A 21,069-nucleotide genomic window follows, 5' to 3' on the forward strand; every position below is an offset into this window, starting at 1 on the left:
AGGGGGAGAGGCTATAAGGGCAGGGCTGGTGATGTCACAGAGAGAAGGGGAGAGGCTATATGAGGAGGACTGGTGACATCACAGAGTGAGGGGGAAGGGCTATATGAGGAGAACTGGTGACATCACAGAGTGAGGGGGATAGGCTATATAAGCAGGACTGGTGATGTCACAGAGAGAGGGGAGAGGCTATATGAGGAGGACTGGTGACATCACAGAGTGAGGGGGAAGGGCTATATAGGCAGGACCGGTGATGTCACAGAGTGATTAGGCATGGCTATTTTGGGAGGTCTGATGATTTCACTGCTGATCTTCAGCTACAGATTATTGACTCAAGCATAGTGCTATTCTGTACAACGAGGGGGGGAAACTGTTTTATTTAAAACTATGAACAACCAACTATGAATTAATTAATCCCCTTGTAAAACAAGATAGAAGCATTCTGTGGACTGTGTCTGTTCAATGTGATCGGCTGTATGGGATTTCAGTGTCGATTCACACGTCTTTGAGATTTTTACCTTGGGACATATTTTTGGATTCGGCTTTCCAGTGATGGAGTAGTCTTTGTTGGTGTACACTTTGCGGATTAGAGATGGTTTATTAATCCTCTTATACCCGTCATGTCTCATCTGCTCATTAAGTTTCTGGGAAAAAGAGAAGAAAGTTGTGAAAAGACAAAAATGCAAACTGAGGTAAATGGAGAGATTGCAGCCTTTCAATCACAATGGAATTCAAACTTTTACCATCAAGTTCCCTACTTCGCTGTGTAAGACATATGTGCAAGGAAAGTTATACCTATATTAACAATCAAACAATTATAATATTACGAATATCAGCTATTATATGTTAATCTAATGTCATTAAAGCCAGAACCACATTCATTAACACAGTACCAGAACCAAGCTCAGTGCATATATGCAGCACAAGGACCAAGCTCAGTACATATATGCAGCACAAGGACCAAGCTCTGTATATATATGCAGCACAAGGACCAAGCTCTGTATATATATGCAGCACAAGGACCAAGCTCTGTATATATATGCAGCACAAGGACCAAGCTCAGTGCATATATGCAGCACAAGGACCAGGCTCAGTGCATATATGCAGCACAAGGACCAAGCTCAGTGCATATATGCAGCACAAGGACCAGGCTCAGTGCATATATGCAGCACAAGGACCAAGCTCAGTGCATATATGCAGCACAAGGACCAAGCTCAGTACATATATGCAGCACAAGGACCATGCTCAGTGCATATATGCAGCACAAGGACCAAGCTCAGTGCATATATGCAGCACAAGGACCAGGCTCAGTGCATATATGCAGCACAAGGACCAAGCTCAGTGCATATATGCAGCACAAGGACCAAGCTCAGTGCATATATGCAGCACAAGGACCAAGCTCAGTGCATATATGCAGCACAAGGACCAAGCTCAGTGCATATATGCAGCACAAGGACCAAGCTCAGTACATATATGCAGCACAAGGATCAAGCTCAGTACATATATGCAGCACAAGGATCAAGCTCAGTGCATATTTGCAGCACAAGGACCAGGCTCAGTGCATATATGCAGCACAAGGACCAGGCTCAGTGCATATATGCAACATAACAACCAAGCTCAGTACATATATGCAGCACAAGGGCAAGCTCAGTACATATATGCAGCATAAGGACCAAGCTCAGTGCATATATGCAGCATTAGGACTAAGCTCAGTACATATATTCAACATAAGGGCGAAGCTCAGTGCGTATATGCAGTAGTGTTGATTGTGAATATTAGCACTTCGAGAATTTGCGAATATCTAGAATATAGTGCTATATCTCCGTAATTGCGAATATTCTAGATTTTTTTTCATCAGAACCCATGATCCCTCACTGCTTCTTGCTTGTGGGACAATGAAAAGGCTGCAATATCTTTGACTTTAGGAGTAGTGTTGACGCAAATTTTCGTATGGCGAATTTTCTGATTGCAGTATTATTGTTAGGATAGACGCCATTACAACATGGCGGCGATAACCAGATGTTTACATTAGTTCACATTCCAAAGTAGTGCACAGTGCGCAGATGCTAGAATGTTATCTTATCTTCTCTTATCTCTTCTTCCTTTTGAGCCAATGAAATAATGCCTGGGCCTCAGAAAGTACTGCCCTTTTCTGAAGATGTATATACCACTTACTTTCTGTAATAAAGTAGAGATTGCATTGACCAACTATGTGTCAGCGTCTAGTCTCTCAGCCACGCGTGGATATTAACCCCTGGGGGGTACCTTGATTCGGAGCACCAGAGTGTATCTTAAAGGCTTTAATTAAAAGCCGCTTTGTCACTAGGTCTCACCTCTTCGGGCCAGTCGTGGCTCCTGCAGAACGATGTATGTGGAGCAATGACATTATTGTGCCTCCTGCATCACAAGAGCTGAGCTCTCATGCACCTGTGTTAGGCGTTTTTCACCATATTCTGCACCATGATGATCACACAAGTGTTACCTTCAAATGGGGTCTGTCAGTAGGAACCAAGTAGAGATGAATTCTGTACTCCATATATTCATCATCTCCAACTACCCGGGAGTATAAGAGAACTTGCCCATTAAATGGAAATGTCTTCTTCCTTCTCCAAATAGAGGTAGAATGTTCCCCAACAGCAGCAACGCAGGAGAACTTCGGATCGTTCTGTACGACATAGGACGGTTCAATTTTAGTTGGGATTTGCAATGTAACTTTGCCATCTTTAAAGTGACCAAATTTAATCATTGATGTGTCTTTGAAGCCTGTAAAAAATAAATGAAACAAACCATCCATGGATCTCAGGTAGAAGAACATTAAGGCTAGTTTTACACGGGCGTTGCGGGAAAAGATGCGGGTGCGTTGCGGGAACATGCGCGATTTTTCCCTGCGAGTGCAAAGCGTTTTAATGCGTTTTGCACGCGCGTGAGAAAAATCGGCATGTTTGGTACCTAGACCTGAACCTGGACTTCTTCACAGAAGTTCGGGTTTGGGTTCAGTATTCTGTAAATTTTATTATTTTCCCTTATAACATGGTGATGGATCATGTGATGTATCATGTGATGAGCACAGTGACGTCACCACAGGTCCTTTGACAGGTCCTGAAGAAAGAACAGGAGACCGGCAGCTACGCAATCAATTGGAGGAGTTTTTTTTTTTTTTTAACCCTCAATTGACCTTCTACTAAGCATTCTGTATTAAAAAATGATATTATGTTCACTTCACTTCAATGGGGCTGCAAAAAAAACTCTGTGTGCATTCCGTGGCTGTATGTCCGCATGGCCGTTCTGCACAATCCCAGAACATGTCCTATTATTGTCGGCATTACAGACAAGGATAGGACGGTTCTATTAGAGGCTGTTCTGCTCCGCATATTGTGGAATGCAGACACCCGGTATCCATGTTTTGCGGATCCGCAATTTGCAGACTGCAAAACATCCAACAATCGTGTTCATGAGCCCTTACAGTGATAACAGAAATATTACAGATGAAGTATGATGGCGGACACTCACAGCAACACGCACAAACATACATGTGGCAGCATTTACACATATATGGATATCCTGCACTGAAGTCAGTCAGAAACAAGACACAGCAGCGCACACCAATCACTCACTGGACACATGTGGCACACAAGACACTTATACGTGGCTCACATGCCACTGATGTATATGTCACATGCTGCACATACAACACTGATATATAGAACATACAGTCAGGTCCATAAATATTGGGACATGGACACAATTCTAACATTTTTGGCTCTATACATCACCACAATGGATTTGAAATGAAACGGACAAGATGTGCTTTACCTGCAGACTGTCAGCTGTAATTTGAGGGGATTTACATCCAAATCAGGTGAACGGTGCAGGAATTACAGCAGTTTCCATATGTGCCTCCCACTTGTTAAGGGACCAAAAGTAATGGGACAGAATAATAATCATAAATCAAACTTTCACTTTTTAATACTTGGTTGCAAATCCTTTGCAGTCAATTACAGCCTGAAGTCTGGAACGCATAGACATCACCAGACGCTGGGTCTCATCCCTGGTGATGCTCTGCCAGGCCTCTACTGCAACTGTCTTCAGTTCCTGCTTGTTCTTGGGGCATTTTCCCTTCAGTTTTGTCTTCAGCAATTGAAATGCTCAATCGGATTCAGGTCCGGGGATTGACTTGGCCATTGCAGAACATTCCACTTCTTTCCCTTAAAAAACTCTTAGGTTGCTTTTGCAGTATGCTTTGGGTCATTGTCCATCTGCACTGTGAAGCGATGTCCAATGGGTTCTGAAGCATTTGGCTGAATATGAGCAGATAATATTGCCCGAAACACTTCAGACTTCATCCTGCTGCTTTTGTCAGCAGTCACATCATCAATAAATACCAGAGAAGCAGTTCCATTGGCAGCCATACATGCCCACGCCATGACACTACCACCACCATGCTTCACTGATGAGGTGGTATGCTTAGGATCATGAGCAGCTCCTTTCCTTCTCCATACTCTTCTCTTCCCATCACTCTGGTACAAGTTGGTCTTGGTCTCATCTGTCAATAGGATGTTGTTCCAGAACTGTGAAGGCTTTTTTAGATGTCGTTTGGCAAACTCTAATCTGGCCTTCCTGTTTTTGAGGCTCACCAATGGTTTACATCTTGTGGTGAACCCTCTGTATTCACTCTGGTGAAGTCTTCTCCTGATGGTTGACTTTGACACACATACACCTACCTCCTGGAGAGTGGTCTTGATCCGGCCAACTGTTGTGAAGGGTGTTTTCTTCACCAGGGAAAGAATTCTTCGCTCATCCACCACAGTTGTTTTCCGTGGTCTTCCGGGTCTTTTGGTGTTGCTGAGCTCACCGGTGCGTTCCTTCTTTTTAAGAATGTTCCAAACAGTTGTTTTGGCCGCGCATAATGTTTTTGCTATCTCTCTGATGGGTTTGTTGTGTTTTTTCAGCCTAATGATGGCTTCACTGATAGTGACAGCTCTTTGGATCTCATCTTGAGAGTTGACAGCAACAGTTTCCAAATGCAAATAACAGACTGGAAATGACCTCTGGACCTTTTATCTGCTCATTGTAATGGGATAATGAGGGAATAACACACACCTGGCCATGGGACAGCGGAGAAGCCAATTGTCCCATTACTTTTGGTCCCTTAACAAGTGGGAGGCACATATGCAAACTGCTGTTATTCCTGCACCGTTCACCTGATTTGGATGTAAATCCCCTCAGATTACAGCTGACAGTCTGCAGGTAAAGCACATCTTGTTCGTTTCATTTCAAATCCATTGTGGTGGTGTATAGAGCCAAAAATGTTAGAATTGTGTCCATGTCCCAATATTTATGGACCTGACTGTATATAGCACACACCAATCACACATAGGAAACACGCAATGCACACACTAAGACATTTATGCCTAACCCTATTAAGTGTAGCACAGTTAAAGGGGTTAAAGGGGTCCTCTCACTTCAGCAATTGGCATTTATCATGTAGAGAAAGTTAATGCAAGGCACTTACTAATGTATTGTGATGGTCCATATTGGCTCCTTTCCATCACATTATATACAGCATGTATCCGTGGTTATTATTACCACCGTGTAATCCAGCAGCGGTGGCCGTGCTTGCACACTATAGGTAAAGGTGTTGGCCTATGCGCACTTCCAGTCTTACCTTATAGTGTGTAAGCACGGCCACCACTGCTGGATTACACGGTGGTCATAACCACGGATAAGTGCTGTGTATAATGTGATGGAAAGGAGGCAATATGGACAATCACAATACATTAGTAAGTGCCTTGCAATAACTGCATGATAAATGCCATTTACTGAAGTGAGACAAATCTACAGTATAATTAAAAGGGTTGTCCGACCATAATGACCTCTCGCCTATCTACAGGATCGGTGATAAATATCAGATTGCTGGGGTCTGACTGCTGGAACACCCACTGATCATGAAAAAAGGGGTCCGGAGACATTCAATTACATGACCGCCAATCTATGTACACAAGGGTCTTAAGACCACCTTCCCTTGATCATGGGGGTCCCAGAAGTCAGACCCCCACCAATCAGACACTTATCACCTGTAGTGTCCTATACCGTAAACATCTGATTGGCTCAGTGTCCTATACCGTAAACATCTGATTGGCTCAGTGTCCTATACTGTAAATATCTGATTGGTTCAGTGTCCTATACCGTAAACCTCTGATTGGCTCAGTGTCCTATCCCATAAACATCTGATTGGCTCAGTGTCCTATACCATAAACATCTGATTGGCTCAGTGTCCTATCCCATAAACATCTGATTCGCTCAGTGTCCTATACCGTAAACCTCTGATTGGCTCAGTGTCCTATACCATAAACATCTGATTGGCTCAGCGTCCTATACCGTACACCTCTGATTGGCTCAGTGTCCTATACCGTAAACCTCTGATTGGCTCAGTGTCCTATACCGTAAACATCTGATTGGCTCAGTGTCCTATACCGTAAACCTCTGATTGGCTCAGTGTCCTATACCGTGAACCTCTGATTGGCTCAGTGTCCTATACCGTAAACATCTGATTGGCTCAGTGTCCTATACCGTAAACATATGATTGGCTTAGTGTCCTATACCGTAAACATCTGATTGGCTCAGTGACCTATACCGTAAACATCGGATTGGCTCAGTGTCCTATACCATAAACCTCTGATTGGCTCAGTGTCCTATACCGTAAACATCTGATTGGCTCAGTATCCCATACCATAAACCTCTTATTGTCTCAGTGTCCTATACCGTAAACCTCTGATTGGCTCCGTGTTCTATACCGTAAACATCGTATTGGCTCAGTGTCCTATACCGTAAACATCGTATTGGCTCGGTGTCCTATACCGTAAACCTCTGATTGGCTCAGTGTCCCATACCATAAACCTCTGATTGGCTCAGTGTCCTATACCATAAACCTCTGATTGGCTCAGTGTCCTATACCATAAACATCGGATTGGCTCAGTGTCCTATACTGTAAACATCGGATTGGCTCAGTGTCCCATACCATAAAACTCTGATTGGCTTTGTGTCTTATACCGTAAACATCTGATTGGCTCAGTGTCCTATACCGTCAACCTCTGATTGGCTCAGTGTCCTATAGCCTAAACCTCTGATTGGCTCAGTGTCCTATACCGTAAACCTCTGATTGGCTCAGTGTCCTATCCCATAAACATCTGATTGGCTCAGTGTCCTATACCGTAAACATCGGATTGGCTCAGTGTCCTATACTGTAAACATCTGATTGGCTCAGTGTCCTATACCGTAAACCTCTGATTGGCTCAGTGTCCTATAACGTTAACCTCTGATTGGCTCAGTGTCCTATACCCTAAACATCTGATTGGCTCAGTGTCCTATACCCTAAACCTCTGATTGGCTCAGTGTCCTATACCGTAAGCATCTGATTGGCTTTGTGTTTGTGTCTTTATTTATAAACACTGAGGAAGGGGAACCCCGACTCTACTGTACCCCAACTCTGTGTGTGGTTATTGTCTCCCAGCCGGTAATTCATTTGACCCTCAACAACTTCATTTTCAGTAGAGTAAGCTACTGTAACAGCAACACATCAAAAAGCTAATTTGCTTCCTGTAAGCCATTGTAAAATCAAAAGATGACGATAATTTGACCTCAATGCTTATCGATGGGTGACCTTTTTAGCAGGAGCAGAGAAAATGGGACCTCAGGTGCTGCTTTACACCATTGCATTGTAAAAGAAGGGATCGGTCTGGTCCTGAAACGCATTGAATTTTACACTGAAAGTAAAATTACTCTATAAGATTCCCATCCATGGAATTTACTCGTTTACACACCAAACAACATCTCGGCTGTCAGGTAGACACAAGAAGAATATATGATTTGTCTCACCTACCTTCTAGACATACATAATGTGGTAGGTAGACGGCTGACACCCGGACAGATTTGATGTCCACATTGAATATGGGACCCAGTAATTCACATCCGTTTTCCTGGATCAGGTTGATGTAGTCATTCCCATACTCCAGTGAATATTCTATAATAGTTTTGGTTTCGACTTTAAACTTTATCCCAGTTTCCTGGCAATGGAACATTGACTCCACTTCAACCCTGAAAAAGATAAGTCGTACTTTGCTGTCAGGCTTTTAAATATCTCTTAATTCTATACTGACAAGCTAGTATGGCCGCCCTTCTACCTCTACAGGGGTGTTCCTCAGTGACAATGAATGTATTGCTACTATTGCAGCAGAGGAGGCTCCTGAGCGGGCGCACTGTGAAGACCACCTTTATTTTGCCATGTTGGAGGATATATACAGACAGTTGATTGTTGCTGATCCAGGGGTATAAAGCTTCGAACCTCAACAGCAATAAATGTCCATCTGGCTTCATATCTCTACAGGAGTGAGCATCCACCTGCCCTTAGACCTCTAGAGGAGTAATTGTCCACCTGGCTTCAGGTCTTTAGATTAATGAGTGTCCACCTGGTGTCTGAATGAGTGATCACCCCACATAGTCCAAATCAGTAACCCCAAACCTCCATTACTTCCACGTGTCCAGTTATGTGAAAAAAAGATTGTCCAAATAGGAAAATTTCTTAAAAATCTGTGATTTACCCCTTTAGGACTGTATATTACAGAGGACAGTGATGTATTGGAAGGCTGGAGGTATGATGATTACACACTAGAACCTTCTAGATAACATCTGGAATGCCGGACTCGCAGTCAAAGGTTTGGTTTTATACTTCACCTGTATTTGTTGCTGCTGATTTGTGTCGCTAAAGCAGATGAGTCTTTAACCTAAAACATGAAAGACAAGAAATATATGAAGTCACATTAATAATAAAACACAATACAATGTTCTATCTATGGAGAATGGTGACATCACGCTCACAATGTTCCACAATGAAACTAATTAAATCAGATATTTTTATTATGTTTTTGCATTTTCAAAACTCGCAGTCTTAAAACCTTCCAACTTATGGAAAGCTGAGGGTAACAGCCAGATACCATAATAGGAGCCATCAAAGAGCACCGCGTCTTCTGCATAGAGAGCGAAACGATCCTTCCCCTGCTCATATTGAAACTCACTATCTCTGAAGAAGCCTGGAATAGGTATGCCAGGGGTTCAATCACCATGGCCAACAAAAATGGAGAAAAGGGGCAAATCTGCCAGGTACCCATCACCAACTTCAGATATAACAGACATTACATCTGGTCCTTGCCAGTGGTGATGCCTATAGAAGCCTCATCCAAGACATATAGGGGGTCATTTACTATCCACAAATACACTGTCACGCTTCGGTGTCGGAGGGAAACCCTCACCAAACGTAGGAGGGAAAGAGGTGAGGGGAAAAGGCCTGGAAACTAGGGAAAGGAGCCGGTCACCTCCTAGAGAAACCCTAATCAAAGTCCTGACTGACTGCAACTATGAACTGACAAACACCTATCTCAGGCGTAATCTGGTACAGATTTACACTGCAATCTATGACTGGTGTAAAGTAGAACCAATAAGATTCCTCCTTTCATTTTTGACAAAAGGTAGAATCTGATTGGTGTCTACTTTACACCAGTTTGATAAATGACCCCCATACTCTTTACCGAAGCTTATCCATTCCATAACCACCCAAAGAAACTCCCAATCAATGCTGTCAAGAGTCCTATTGATAGAGTCCCTATATTCAAATATCTCACACATTGATGGTGTTCAAGCTACTCAATATTTTTTTCAAAAATTCCTTTCCGGAGATCCGGCACATCATACATTCTTGGATTTCGGATACCACTGCTGACTTTCTGGATTTGCGATTGCAATTGGATGACCAGGGTATACGTAGGTCATTATTCCGTAAAGAAGCGGCAACCAATAGCTTGTTACATTTTAACAGCTTTCACCCGGCCCATCTGCGAAAGGGGATCCCTAAGGGACAGTTTCTGAGACTACGCCGCAACTGCACTACTAGGCCTGACTTCAGTGAAGCCTCTTGTGACCTGACGACCAGATTTCGAGCACGTGGTTACCCCAAGAAAGTAATATCAGGGGCGTTCGAAATGGCAAAGGCGGCTGACCGCTCTGAATTGCTGAAGCCAAAACCAAAATCCCAAAGCACCCAGGGACATCTTATCACCAGATATAATAATCAATGGCGTGATCTGTATAAAATACTCAATGCACATTGGCATCTCTTATTGGCGGACTCAAAGATGCTTGAATATGTCAATCCAAGTCCGAAGATCATTGCACGAAGAGCCCCAAACTTGCGGGATAAACTGGCATCCGGCTCGGGTTTCTCTTGGACATTACATCAATTGTCGAACAAGGAATGTGATCTATGCACTTATTTGTGAATGTGGAAAAATTTATGTTGGTCAGACTGGTCAGGAAGTGCGGAAACGTATTCAGCAGCATCTATCAAACATTGCCTTGGCCCGACGTGACCGGATCCAAGCCAGGAAACCTTTAACCTCAGTTGCTACGCATTTTCTGGATTGTCATCAATGCATAACCTCTGGACTTAGGATTGCGGGCCTTGATTTGGTACGCACGAATTTGAGGGGAGGGGAGGCCACTTCCCAGCTACTACGCTTAGAGTCCAAATGGATCTTTACCTTGGACACAGTGGCCCCTCATGGACTAAATGAAGAACTCCCATTCACGGGTTTCTATAATACCTAATTTTGGGCCTCTTACAAGGATTTGTGGAGGATTATTTGTTTATTGACCTAGGGTTCTGCAGTTAGGTACTAATCTAGGTTCAATAGGTTGCACACCAAGGCAGGTTAGTGTACTCTGCATTGTCAGGGCAACAATATTAGGGGTCAATTAGGATATGTTTGGGGGACAGCGTTGACACATGCACATGTTTTCATACACTGGCATTTATTAAGCACTAGTCACTTTACATATATAAAAAACAAATAACCCTTCTCCTTTTTTTTTTCACATGTTATAATTATGTATTTAATAATCAATTAATTCCTTACAGGCACACTCACCTGATTTGCACTTTTTCTCACTCTTTCTTACTCTATTGCATGCACACATTATCTCATCTTTTTTCACTATGTTATTTTGATGCACTTCACCATCACTATTATTCTCATCTAATTCTAATAATCACTATTATCATTCCTCACTAAGTATGTATTTTATATTTTTGTTCAATTGATATATCATGTATATTTAATGATTGTCTATGACTCTTTATGATCTTTCATGAATTCATATGGGTGTGTACTAGTTTAATAACCCTTTTTTATCATAATCTTTATTTATTTATTTATTCATATGTAAGTTTAGTCTTGAATTAATCATTGATTATTGGCCCCTGCCCTATATTCTTATATATATTCTTTTTATATCAAATATCCAATATACACTGCTCAAAAAAATAAAGGGAACTCTTAAACAACACAATGTAACTCCAAGTCAATCGCACTTCTGTGACATCAAACTGTCCACTTAGGAAGCAACACTGAGTGACAATCAATTTCACATGCTGTTGTGCAAATGGGATAGACAACAGGTGGAAATTATAGGCAACTAGCAAGACACCCCCAATAAAGGAGTGGTTCTGCAGGTGGTGACCACAGACCACTTCTCAGTTCCTATGCTTCCTGGCTGATGTTTTGGTCACTTTTGAATGCTGGTGGTGCTTTCACTCTAGTGGTAGCATGAGACGGAGTCTACAACCCACACAAGTGGCTCAGGTAGTGCAGCTTATCCAGGATGGCACATCAATGCGAGCTGTGGCAAGAAGGTTTGCTGTGTCTGTCAGCGTAGTGTCCAGAGCATGGAGGCGCTACCAGGAGACAGGCCAGTACATCGGGAGACGTGGAGGAGGCTGTAGGAGGGCAACAACCCAGCAGCAGGACCGCTACCTCCGCCTTTGAGCAAGGAGGAACAGGAGGAGCACTGCCAGAGCCCTGCAAAATGACCTCCAGCAGGCCACAAATGGGCATGTGTCTGCTCAAACGGTCAGAAACAGACTCCATGAGGGTGATATGAGGGCCCGACGTCCACAGGTGGGGGTTGTGCTTACAGCCCAACACCGTGCAGGACGTTTGGCATTTACCAGAGAACACCAAGATTGGCAAATTCGCCACTGGCGCCCTGTGCTCTTCACAGATGAAAGCAGGTTCACACCGAGCACATGTGACAGACGTGACAGAGTCTGGAGACGCCGTGGAGAACGTTCTGCTGCCTGCAACATCCTCCAGCATCACCGGTTTGGCATTGGGTCAGTAATGGTGTGGGGTGGCATTTCTTTGGAGGGCCGCACAGCCCTCCATGTGCTCGCCAGAGGTAGCCTGACTGCCATTAGGTACCGAGATGAGATCCTCAGACCCCTTGTGAGACCATATAATGGTGCGGTTGGCCCTGGATTCCTCCTAATGCAAGACAATGCTAGACCTCATGTGGCTGGAGTGTGTCAGCAGTTCCTGCAAGACGAAGGCATTGATGCTATGGACTGGCCCGCCCGTTCCCCAGACCTGAATTCAATTGAGCACATCTGGGACATCATGTCTCGCTCTATCCACCAACGTCACGTTGCACCACAGACTGTCCAGGAGTTGGCAGATGCTTTAGTCCAGGTCTGGGAGGAGATCCCTCAGTAGACCGTCCTCCACCTCATCAGGAGCATGCACAGGCGTTGTAGGGAGGTCATACAGGCACGTGGAGGCCACACACACTACTGAGCCTCATTTTGACTTGTTTTAAGGACATTACATCAAAGTTGGATCAGCCTGTAGTGTGTTTTTCCACTTTAATTTTGAGTGTGACTCCAAATCCAGACCTCCATGGGTTGAAAATTTGATTTCCATTTTCTTATTTTTGTGTGATTTTGTTGTCAGCACATTCAACTATGTAAAGAATAAAGTATTTCAGAAGAATATTTAATTAATTCAGATCTAGGATGTGTTATTTTTGTGTTCCCTTTATTTTTTTGAGCAGTGTACATGGTGCATACTGATTCCAGGTAGATGCTGTAACGGAATGCCTAGCACCCCGACCGGGTACCTCCGTTGATAGATGCTCCTAGTGCTTCCAGAGGACTCCAAGCACTCCACTTGACACCGTCAGCACTGCAGACCCCACGAACCGCCGAAGCTTGGTGGAGGTCTCGCCGTCTCCTACCCACCCTGGACCTACGACAAGGCTCCAGGCTCCAGTGGGTGAACCGCTCCTAAATGCAGAGACAGGAACCAGGAACAAGCTCTTACAAGAGCTTATACTCAGGGGAGTATGGTGATATAGCAATCCCCAAGAGTGTAGTTATCCCATTCCCCAAATATGAGCCAAAACTTCATGAAGGTATAAAAACAGGAACTCTCTTTATTTTAACACAAGCATTGATTTATACACATCTTCCAACAAGGTTACCACCCACAAGGTTTTGTAAAAACAGCCAATAACCACGTACAATACACTCAGACAAATCCTCCCCTCTGCCCGTGATAGAATTACCTCACACTGGGTTGATGCAATCATCACAGGCAGGCGAATACACAATATCCTCTGTCCTGGAGACAACCGAGAAGTAATTCAATTATCTCTCAGGACAAAGGACATCGCCAATACACAGAGAGACAATGGAACAGACCTCCCTACTCAACGTATACAATGTCCCACCCTTTTCAATACACATAGACATTTAACATCCTAAAATGGCACGAATAAGACCAGGGTTCAAGTTAGTCCAAGTCCTTTGTGAACAAATGAGGCCTGGCTGATGAGAGGGCCCATAATCCTGGGGCAAGAGGCTAGTAGCCAGGCCCCTCCAAAACCCAGTGGCGAGGTTGGTTTCGCCACACATCTCCCCCTCCCAGGGAAGACTAACCAGATACCTGACCTCACGGTCAGTACCTGACTTAGTCTGGCAGTCCAACCACAAGCCAATACTGGACCTGTTGAATTTTGGCGCCTGGCTCTGTTCTGTATGTCCCCAGCTGTTGAGTGGGCATCTGCGACTCCTTGCTTCCTTGTGGTTCTCTAGCTTGGAGCTGTAGGTACTTGGTGGGCAGAGGCCGACTGCGCTCTGCCCAGATGCCAGCTCTTCCGCTGGGGTAGCCTGTGGGAAGTCCGGCTCTGAAGAAGGGGATAGGGGAGGGCAGAGGCCAGCGGCGCTCTGCCCTGATGCCAGCACTTCAGCTAGGATGCATGCTGCCAACTCCTGCTGGCTAGTAAATGAACGGTTTGGGCAGAGGCCAGCGGCGCCCTGCTCTGATCCCAGCTCTTCTGCTGGAGAGGGGTCAGTGGGGTTTAAAGCCTTACCCACTACCCTCAGTATTGGGCTGGGAGAGAGCTGTGGAGGGGGGCTATCACTTACCCCCTCCTCTGGATACCCCATCTGCCGCTGAGGAGAGAGACCAGTTGTCTCCTCTCCCTGTAGCGTATACTGCCGCTGGGTAGTGAGACCGGCTGTCTCCACTACCAGTGATTCTGGTTGTTGCAGAGATGAGGGACCGACAATCTCCTCTCCCTGTACTCCCAGTGGCAGTTGGGGATCTGGGCCGCCTGCCCAGCCACGCTGTTGGGACGGTGGAGTGACTACGGTCCCATCTCCACCTGCCGACTGGGGTTCCTCCCAGTACCAGACTATGAAGTCCCCTACCGCCACAGTTGGTGAGGAAGTAGGGGATACCTCAGCTGTGACTTGCCAGGGGTAGGGCTGCAGGTCTGGGCCTGGTATTCAACTGTCTTGTATCTTGCACTGGGCTTGAAAGGAGCAAAACAACTGTTGATAATCTTGCTCCAGCTCCCACTCCCTTTGGACCAGAAAGGTCAGATCTGCCCTCACCCCACTAGTTGTAGGCCAATTGTGCAAGTCCCACCTGTAGTCAGTAATGTCCCAAAATCTAGACTCTTCTGTGCTCCCAAAGTCAATGTCTTCAAAAGACTCCCACAATATACCAGGGCAATTATATTCCTCATCTTCGAGCTTGGCGTACTCCTCCATCCATGGAGACTGTCGTACTGTGTCCCACCATAGTGCTTGGTAAGCGTCATCCAGCCAGGTTTCCTGCCATACCAGTGTGTCAAGCTCTGACACCCACTCCATCAATGGTTGCTCTCCCAGTAGAGGTAGTCGCAGCGCCAATCGCATTCGTAATCTCTGCTCCTCACTGGGAAGACTCTCACCCCTCCGACGCTGCACGTCCTCCAGGGCCTGGTGCCATACGCCTTTTCGCTCGGCATCCCTGTAATCCGGGTGATCTTCCTCATGGAATGCTGTGCAGGAACCAACGGCATCCATATTGCTGTAGCCAGGGGTGCTGTACGGATACTAGCGTTGCCCTCAATTGTAAAATCCATGAACGGTGTCTCCGAGCTGCTTCTCCTCTCACTAGGACGCTATCCCACTGCTGCCACCAATGTAATGGAACGCCTAGCACCCCGACCGGGTACCTCCGTTGATAGATGCTCCTAGTGCTTCCAGAGGACTCCAAGCACTCCACTTGACACCGTCAGCACTGCAGACCCCACAAACCGCCGAAGCTTGGTGGAGGTCTCGCCGTCTCCTACCCACCCTGGACCTACGACAAGGCTCTAGGCTCCAGTGGGTGAACCGCTCCTAAATGCAGAGACAGGAACCAGGAACAAGCTCTTACAAGAGCTTATACTCAGGGGAGTATGGTGATATAGCAATCCCCAAGAGTGTAGTTATCCCATTCCCCAAACATGAGCCAAAGCTTCATGAAGGTATAAAAACAGGAACTCTCTTCATTTTAACACAAGCATTGATTTATACACATCTTCCAACAAGGTTACCACCCACAGGGTTTTGTAAAAACAGCCAATAACCACGTACAATACACTCAGACACTCCCACACAAAATCCTCCCCTCTGCCCATGATAGAATTACCTCACACTGGGTTGATGCACTCATCACAGGCAGGCGAATACACAATATCCTCTGTCCTGGAGACAACCGAGAAGTAATTCAATTATCTCTCAGGACAAAGGACAACGCCAATACACACAGAGAGACAATGGAACAGACCTCCCTACTCAACGTATACAATGTCCCATCCTTTTCAATACACATAGACATTTAACATCCTAAAATGGCACGAATTAGACCAGGGTTCAAATTAGTCCAAGTCCTTTGTGAACAAATGAGGCCTGGCTGATGAGAGGGCCCATAATTCTGGGGCAAGAGGCTAGTAGCCAGGCCCCTCCAAAACCCAGTGGCGAGGTTGGTTTCGCCACAGATGCAAGGACCTCTATGGTCTAATGAACCCTCCCCCACTTCTCCAAGTGCTGCTTGCGGTCCTTAGTGATCCATTCCGCTTGTGGAACGCATCGTGCGTTCCATTCACGTCTGTGGAGCGCATTATGCCTCTTATTTCCGGTCATGTGCTTCCCGCACATCCGGTGTATGTTATTTACAGAGGCGCTTCCGTCCCCACTTACATTTCGGACTATGTCTGCAATTTATGCATGTTATTTATGCATGTGATTTATAACTAGGAGTGCCTTCTGGATTTATATATTTGTTTGTTTCATGTACATTAAATAGCAGTGATTGAGTCGGTGGAACGCACTTTGCGTTCCATCTGCCTCTCACTGCCTTTTACTGCTGGTCATGTGACTTCCCTATTTCCGGCCCTCGATATACTGCTGTGTTTGTCATGCTGCTGCACCACCCCCACTATCCTTACTGCACAGGTGAATAGTATTACATTTTATTGATTGCTCAATATAATCTGTATATATATGACACCCCAACATGTAGCTCATTACCCTTGAGGAAGCCGGACTGCGCCGGCGATACGCGTTGGGCGTTTCTCATGTTTCCAGGTCCACTGTACCAGCTGTTTATGTGGGTTTTGGCTCTTGATATTTGACTTCATCTTGGTCTGTTTTACTCATTAGTGGCCTCACCTTATTTTACATTTTCTTCATGCTGTTCACAGGTATATTTTATATATAGCTGGTTTACATTGTATGTCCCCATTTAGTGGACGCTCAGTGGATTCTGTATGTGTCGGTTACATATATTCTTTTGTATACCGACACTTTGCCTATTTTGTATACAATTTTAAATGTGCGTTTTTTGGTGTGTCTAATAAACTTTACATATTTTATCCTGACTTATTATTGGATGTGCATTGATAGGGTGGTTCTTGTGACTCTCTCTTGGGTCAGGCGTTTCTTGTACTAATTTTCTTACCACTCTTTTGCACTCCTTGGATTATTTGGTGTGCCCCCTGTTTCTCAAAATTGCTGTCAAGAGTCCTGACAGCATCAAGTGAAAATACCACCCTATCCCCTGGGGATAGAACTGCATATTCAACAACTGACACCCAAGATTGGCCCCCATGGATCGGCTGGTGTAGAGCCAGTCAGTCCCTGTGAATCAGTGAAGACCAGACACCCAATAATCTATTAGCTAAAACCTGAACAAACACAGTGATTTCCGGAGACAACAGGGCGATGGGTCGATATGACTCAGGGAGTGAGAGGTCCTTTCCAGACCTCAGCGAGACCACAGCTAAAGCCTCTCTCATGGATGGTAGAGAAGCCCCGACACAGACTCCTGACAGATTACTCGCTAACCACCAGCTTAGTCCTACAGGTATCCTATAGAAGTGGTATCACCATCTAACACTCACCTCTCCCTTGGAGAGAAAAGATATAGTTCGAGGACCCTCCTGAGTCCGTACAATAGAAGCCAACAAGTTCCCCCGGAAATTTCCCCTGATTCCAAATATCGCTGCCTGAGGAAATACCTCTTTTTATCGGCCACCGAGAGCGAAGATCGTCCTCACATGTACCTCGGCCTCCTCCAATAGCGCAGCGGGCGATGCTATAGAGTGAGCTTCAGGTTCACACAGTTTGGCAAGCGCCCAATTGTATAGGGAGGGTGCTCAGGGACTGATGGTCCTCCCCCCTCCCCCTTTTTCCCCTTAGGGGCGTTCAGGGAGTCTGGCCCCGTCTCAGTAATGGTTAAGTAGGTTGCAGATTAGGGTCATTAAGGGTTAATTCACTGGGGATCCTCCTTAGACAGGATGGGGGCGGTGCAGGAAATCCTGAAGGTCACATATACCTCCTCTCTGTTCTGGTCACTTTCTCTTGCAAGTGGAAGCAGATTGGCCCTCCCTCCCTACCTCCCTTTTTGCGGTTATTCTTGGGAGGCGGGTCGAGGTGCCGGTTATGATCAGTTATGGATACTTGGTTATTCTGTTTTGTTTTTTCTATTCTTAAGAGCCCCCGCTGGGAGTCCAGTGGTTTTCGATATTGCTCCGATGATTACGGCTTTTGAGAGCTGCAAGTTCTGGTCGAGTTTATGAAGTCACAGCTGGCGGCATTTGAGTACAGCGGAGATATGGTGGTAGCAGATGGCGTAACTGCCCGCTGGGAGTCCAGCGGTTGGCAGACCGCTCTGATGATTACGGTTTAACTTGCCCGCTGGGAGTCCAGCCTTTGGCACACCGCTCCGATATTATGGTTTATTAAGGTTTGCCGCTTTAATAAAGAAGCTGTGGCCGATCACCATCCAGCAATAAAGTGACACAGTTGTCGGTGTCTTTTGTTATGGGTCAGGTTGGGTAAAGGGGCCAAGGGTGAGTTAAAGGTGGTACCCCCTCCCCTGTTTCCCTGGATACCAGCAGTCTTATGCTGAACAGTATTACATTCCCTGCTTTGGCTTTTATGATTATTAATCTTTTTAATTAATAGACCCCGGACAAAAGTTTTCAGCGCCTCCCACGATTCCTCTGCCGCCATTTCCTAAGTAACTACCTAAGCTCCGCAACCAAAAAATATTGGAACATAAAATCTGTCTGAACCCAAAAGCAACATTGAGACACTGCATAATAAACAATAAAGACCTGCAAAACTTCCATCAGACCCACATATAAGCCATAAAGAGCGTATTTCGATAATTATATGAGCACAAGTTTAAGACCATCAATGTCTGACATGAAACTGAACAAAGAAGGTCTCTCATAACCAAAGAGGAACAGATGCCCTGAAGTCGGGGGAGTCCTGTGAAAGAATAACAACCCCACCAGTAAAAGTGACACCACTCTGTGGTCAGGCTTCCTTCACATAGACCTGGTATCTCTGGGATTTTCATGTGTGTAGAATTCAGCGCCACCTCCCCGAGTCCTGCAGGGTAGAACATTGAGTGAGGGACTTCCAGAGACTGAAGACATCTCTTAATATCCAGATACTTCCCTAATCGGGTTGGACTTCTGCCAAAAAGTCTGGAAATATTGAAACGTTGCTTCGCTCCACAGTAAGCTGATTCTGATCTCTTGCTTTCTGCAGGATTATGTCCCAAACTGTATAAGGCAGAACAGATCTCTGCAGTCCTCCAGGCAGAACGGGCCAGGCATGGACCTGATGAGCCCTCTCTACTGCAGTTAGACTGTTAAGTTATCCTTACCACGTCTCTAAAATAGCTACCAGGGTTCACCTTCCACTTTCTCGGGAACTTGCAATAAGCCTTATGTTGTGGGCCTCATTCTGCCCCCCAGGTCATCAGATTTTGCAGTGAGGACAGAGACATCAGAGAGCGCTCTCCTATGGTCTTTCTGCACAGGGATCCATTGATCCTCAGGCTCTCCCACACATTTCTCTCCTCACCCCTTCTCTCAGTCTCCTGGTTCAAATCATGATGGATGATGATGCCATCCTCGCTCACGTTATCCATTATGTTCGGGATACCAGGGCTGCATTGCTTCACTTCACAGCAGTGAAAACCTCTTCAGTGGTGGGTTCACTTTACAGGGCCTTCAGGCATAAGGGAAGCCGAGTCATCTTCAGTCAATCCAGATACAAGGGTGGGAGACTCAGACACCCTGCCCTCTCTCGTGAAAGTCACCACCATTTTGGATGTGGAGTTCAGCTCTACATGGAGCCAGTTCAGCTCTACATGGGCTCTTCTTGTATACAGTGATATGGACCATGCTGGTATAACCTGGGTATCTCCTGTATATAATTATATATGTACGGCTGGTATAACCTAGGTATCTCCTGTATATTATTATATATGTACAGCTGGTATAACCTGGGTATCTCCTGTATATAATTATATATGTACAGCTGGTATAACCTGGGTATCTCCTGTATATAATTATATATGTACAGCTGGTATAACCTGGGCATCTCCTGTATATAATTATATATGTACAGCTGGTATAACCTGGGTATCTCCTGTATATAATTATATATGTACAGCTGGTATAACCTGGGTATCTCCTGTATATAATTATATATGTACAGATGGTATAACCTGGGCATCTCCTGTATATAATTATATATGTACAGCTGGTATAAGTTATACATCTTCCTGTATATAGTGATATGGAGCATGCTGGTATAACCTGGGCATCTCCTGTATATAATTATATATGTACAGCTGGTATCGGTTATACATCTTCTTGTATATAGTGATATGGACCATGCTGGTATAACCCGGGCATCTCCTGTATATAATTATATATGTACGGCTGGTATAACCTGGGCATTTGTATGTGTCTCTTACCTTTTCAGAGGGTCCTGAAGCCATCTTATGTTCAGTGATATTCGTGGTCGATGATATCTTGGTGACTTTATCTCTGTACGTCTCTTTCATTCCTTGACAGAAAACAGAACCTGTAACACACAGATATCACCAGTTCCTTACTCTGGATGTAGGATAATAAATGATTGTTTCTGGTTGATTTTGTGGTGACATTATGGTGGCCGGGCGGATCGTACATCACCACTGTCTATATAAATTGGCCTAAAATTCCTTTCCCATTCATCTCATATATATATTAATAGAAGTCGCAGATAGTTTTTTTCTGATAAAACCTCTTCACAGCATAGTAACATGATAGAACACCTGCTCCCTGCAGCCACCACTAGGGGGAGAGCTCTGCAAACATTTATAAACCGGACTCAGTAATGAGACAGTATGCAGTGAGCGTCTCAGCTCCCCCTAGTGGTGACTGTAGGCAGCCACAATGTTATCATAATGACAGCAATGCTCTGTACAGAGAAGAAAACCTGAAGACTACACAGTATTAAAATGTGGAGGTTCCCTTTAAGGCTGATGAGTAACTACAATAGGCTCAAATAATTACAGCGAAAAC

General features: G+C 45.0%; 1 protein-coding gene across 5 annotated transcripts in view; it reads right to left on the reverse strand.

Annotated features, from left to right (window-relative positions):
- The window catches only part of LOC121008506 (NACHT, LRR and PYD domains-containing protein 1b allele 3-like), a 29,734-nt gene extending 9,158 nt beyond the window's left edge, over positions 1-20,576 (reverse strand). For 4 of the 5 annotated variants that reach the window (XM_040441107.1, XM_040441105.1, XM_040441104.1 and 1 more), the window contains exons 1-5: positions 20,478-20,576; positions 8,728-8,777; positions 7,877-8,091; positions 2,480-2,760; positions 516-641 (exon numbers count right to left, since the gene is read on the reverse strand). In XM_040441107.1, the coding sequence (XP_040297041.1) occupies positions 516-641; positions 2,480-2,760; positions 7,877-8,091; positions 8,728-8,777; positions 20,478-20,567 (762 nt within the window). In that variant the 5' untranslated portion in view covers positions 20,568-20,576. Of the gene's footprint in view, positions 1-515; positions 642-2,479; positions 2,761-7,876; positions 8,092-8,727; positions 8,778-17,715; positions 17,835-20,477 lie in introns of those variants that run through there. The other variant, XM_040441108.1, reaches the window with a different exon arrangement.
- Positions 20,577-21,069: the final 493 nt, after the last annotated feature.

This window comes from Bufo bufo, chromosome 7 (assembly GCF_905171765.1).
Source record: "Bufo bufo chromosome 7, aBufBuf1.1, whole genome shotgun sequence".
Taxonomy (NCBI): Eukaryota; Metazoa; Chordata; class Amphibia; order Anura; family Bufonidae; genus Bufo; species Bufo bufo.